Below are 3,450 nucleotides of genomic sequence, written 5' to 3'. Positions count from 1 at the left end.
CCGTACCAGTTCCGCACGCCCAGGCGCGCACCCGCCCTCTGCCTCCTGGCCTCTCTCCTGCCGGGTGCCCCGCCTTATATGCCTCCCGCCTCCCGCCCCCCGCCTCCTGGTCCAGCCGCATGCCGCTGCGCTTGCCTGGCGGCAAGCGCAGCAACGCAGCAAGGCTGCGCGCCCATCTGGCCGCCTGCGCCTCGGCTGCCTGTCCCGCCTGCAGGATGGCGCCGGGGCCAGCCGCTGTTCCCATGGCAGCTGTCAGGAATGGCGTGCTGAGCGTGTGGGTGGTGCCTCCGCAGATCGTGGGAGACCCCGGAGGTAGGCTGACTGGCTGCCTTAACTGGCCAAGGCACAAGCCTGCATTTGTATCTGCCGCCGCAGTAGTGCCTTGATCCTTCATTGCTGCACTACCTCAGCCCAGCCGTGCCGCCGTTGACCGCACACACACGCACACACACACAACCCTGCAGGCATCACTTCGTATACCGTGAGGGGTGTCGCGGTAGGCATCTCCTCCTCCGTACCACTGAGCACCATTGAAGCAACTGGAAAAGGCAACACCACCACTAGCCAGGTACAGGCGGCGTGCGCCAGCGCGTTGTGACGTGCCGCACGCGCGTGCCCAAGCGCCGCCTTTTGCTCCGACCCTTTGGTTCCTGCTGCTGAGCCTTCCCCTGTGCCCGCGCTGCCGGCCGGTCTGCAGCCTCGGTTTGACTTTGCGCCTGGCAAGTTCCTGAGCGGGCGCAACTACTCTATCACAGTGCGCGCCACCAACCGTGTGGGCACCGGGCCCCGCAGCACCCCTCCCCGCTTCTTGCTCACGCCCAGGCACGCCGCGCGCCGGCCGGCGGGCTGCCCAGCCTTCTTCTTTCGCTTGCGTTGAGGGCGCCTGCGCAGCAGCCCCGCTCTCTGATTGGCTGACCGGCCTCCTACTGGCATCCTGCCTGCAGCATCAGGCCAGGCGCCCCTACCGTCAGGTCGGCCCGTGTGGAGAGGGTGGCCCTCGGCGACCAGCTGCATGTCACAGTGGACCCGCCCACCGTTGTGGGAGGCCCCGGCGGTGAGCACCTGCGCCTGCGCCCACCTGCTGGTGGCACCCTGCCTGGGCAGCCCAAGCAGAGCGCGCCCGTGCTTGTTGGGAAAGCGGCCTGGGCCAGCTGGCGGGGCGTCATGCCCCACCTGCCCCGGGCCGGGAAGCGCGCCAGGCTTGACGCTGCCGCTGTGCTGTTTGTCCGCAGACATCATCCGCTATTTTGTCACGGGCCTGCCCATCGGCGGCGGCCCCACGATCAGGGTCAACGGCACGGGAGAGCCCACCCGGCTCCGGCCGGGGCAGGTGGGCTCCCCTTGACGCCCGCCAGCAGTGCTGTGCTGCCGGTGGCTGGTTGCAGTGACGTGCTCATGGTTTGCTGACCGGCAGCCGTGGCTGCGCCTGTGCGGGTGCAGGTGCGGTTCACCTTTGCCCCCGGCACCTTTAGGAGCGCGCAGCTGTACAACCTGACGGCGGCGGCCGAGAATGTGATGGGCAGGGGGCCGGCCGGCGCGGCGCTCCCCTTCCAGACGCCCAGGTGACGATTGAGGGGCGGGCAGGGCAGGAGGGGCAGGGCAGGGCAGCTCCCCCCCACGCCGCAGCGCGCCACAGCGCCGCACAGCGCCGCACGGCCGCGTCCCCAGCCCCCTGCCCAGGATATGTGTACATATGTGCCCTCACACACCCCTCTGCCCGCCCCCGTGTGGCTGCTGCAGGTCCAAGCCTGCAGCCCCCTCGGTCGTCGACATCACCATCAACCGAAACGGCTCCTTCAGCGTCTGGATCGTGCCGCCCATCTTTGTCGGCGGCCCCGGCAGTGAGTGTGCCCCACCCTGCCCCATCCTGTGCTGCGCTTTTCTTCTTCTTCAGTTTGCTTTGAGCAGGTTGCTTTGAGCCTCTCGTCTCCCCATCATCTGCCATCCTGCCGGCATGGTGGCCCTGTGCCGAGCGCTGCCCCAACCTCCGGCCCAGCCGCCCTCTGCCTGCGCGCTGCCTGCAGGCATCTCCTACCGAGTGCTGGGCGATGCTGCAGACCCCACCAAGGGCAACCTGTCCCTCAGGAGCCCCGGCCTGCCATCCAGCGGCGGCCGGGTGAGGCAGAGGCAGCCGCCGCAGCAGCAGCAGCAGCCATTCCAACCACACCAGCAGCATTTATCGGCCGATGCCCACGCATGCGTGCAAGTGTTGTTTGTATCACACATGCGGCCAGACGCGCACCGCTGACCGTTTCCTTGCGCCCCGCCACCCCCGCCGCTGCCGTGTGCAGGTGCGGGTCACCTTTGCGGCAGGCACCTTCCCGCCGCTGCGCACCTACCTGTTTTATGCGTTTGCCAAGAATGATGTTGGGGATGGCGACCCGAGCGTACAAGACATCCAGTTCACCACGCCAGCCAACTTCCCGCCGCCAAGCCCGCCCAAGCCGCCGCCCGCGCCGCGCCCGCCCCGGCCGCCCAGGCCGTCGCCGCCGCGCCCGCCCGCGCCGCCCCAGCCCCCCGCGCCGCCGACGCCGTGAGTGGCGCAGCCTGCCGGCAGCGGGGCGTCCGGCTTTGCAGCCCTTGCCGTGTGCCGCGTGTCGGCATGCCGCAGCTCGCCTGTCGCGATCCCTCGCCAGCCTGCTGCTTGTAGCCTCCTGCATTTCCACCCTTGCCCGACCAAGCGCACGGTGGGAGCGGGGCGCTGGCCCACCCAGACCATCACACATGCGTGCCCCGCCGCCGTCCACCGCCTGCCGCAGCCCGCCGCCGCCCGGCCTGTGGAGGAGCGCTACTTGCTCCCAGCCCGACGACGCCCCCCCCAACTTTGTCTTCTCCAAGGTGGGGCGCATGCAGGCCCGCCCAGGGTCAGGCGGCCCCGCAGCGCCCTGCACACCCTGCCGTCGCCGCGTCCTCGGCCCGCTGCTCCTCACACACACATGTGTGTGTGCTGCGGGCCATGCACACCCACACGCGCACGCACGCACACACACACTCCCAGCCTCCAGCCTCCAGCCCTCCCCCCACCACACACACATGCAGGCCCGCCCCCTGCTGGACCTGCCCTACCTGTTTGAGCCCGACTATGCCTTCTCCCCCGACTCCGTCATGGGGGGCGACTACTCCGCCACCACCATCTTCAGCACTTTCTACAGCCCCCGCGCCCCCATGTCCCGCCCCAACAACGCCTCCGACCGACACTGCTCGTGGTGGATGAGGACGCCGCCGGCGTGAGCCAGCCGCCCTTGCTGCCCTTGCCACCTGGGGCCTGGGGGGGGCTGCGTCGCCAGCGTGTGCAGCGCGTGGAACCGCCGCTCGGGGCGCGGGCGGCGCGACGCGCGGCGCCGCTTTCCGGCTGCATGCCCACGGCACGGCACGGCACGGCACGGTGTCGCAGGGCCCGCGCATCCCCGCCCGCGCCTGCGCCGCTCACACCGTGCGCCCCTGCCCGCC

The 3,450-nt window shown here is 70.3% G+C and overlaps 1 protein-coding gene across 1 annotated transcript; it reads left to right on the top strand.

Annotated features, from left to right (window-relative positions):
- Positions 1 to 242: 242 nt before the first annotated feature.
- On the top strand, positions 243 to 3,231 carry CHLNCDRAFT_143404 (hypothetical protein; the record flags this gene model as incomplete). Its single annotated transcript, XM_005842721.1, has 11 exons — positions 243 to 312; positions 465 to 568; positions 698 to 772; positions 988 to 1,054; positions 1,233 to 1,330; positions 1,441 to 1,562; positions 1,741 to 1,841; positions 2,025 to 2,116; positions 2,292 to 2,533; positions 2,760 to 2,838; positions 3,040 to 3,231. 11 exons carry the CDS (start codon positions 243 to 245, stop codon positions 3,229 to 3,231), a joined length of 1,242 nt encoding a protein of 413 aa, XP_005842781.1.
- Between the last annotated feature and the right edge of the window lie 219 nt (positions 3,232 to 3,450).

This window comes from Chlorella variabilis, assembly GCF_000147415.1.
Source record: "Chlorella variabilis unplaced genomic scaffold CHLNCscaffold_56, whole genome shotgun sequence".
NCBI classification, from domain to species: domain Eukaryota; kingdom Viridiplantae; phylum Chlorophyta; class Trebouxiophyceae; order Chlorellales; family Chlorellaceae; genus Chlorella; species Chlorella variabilis.
The sequence above is the reverse complement of the archived record's forward strand: the minus strand, read 5'-3'. Positions and strand labels throughout refer to the sequence as shown.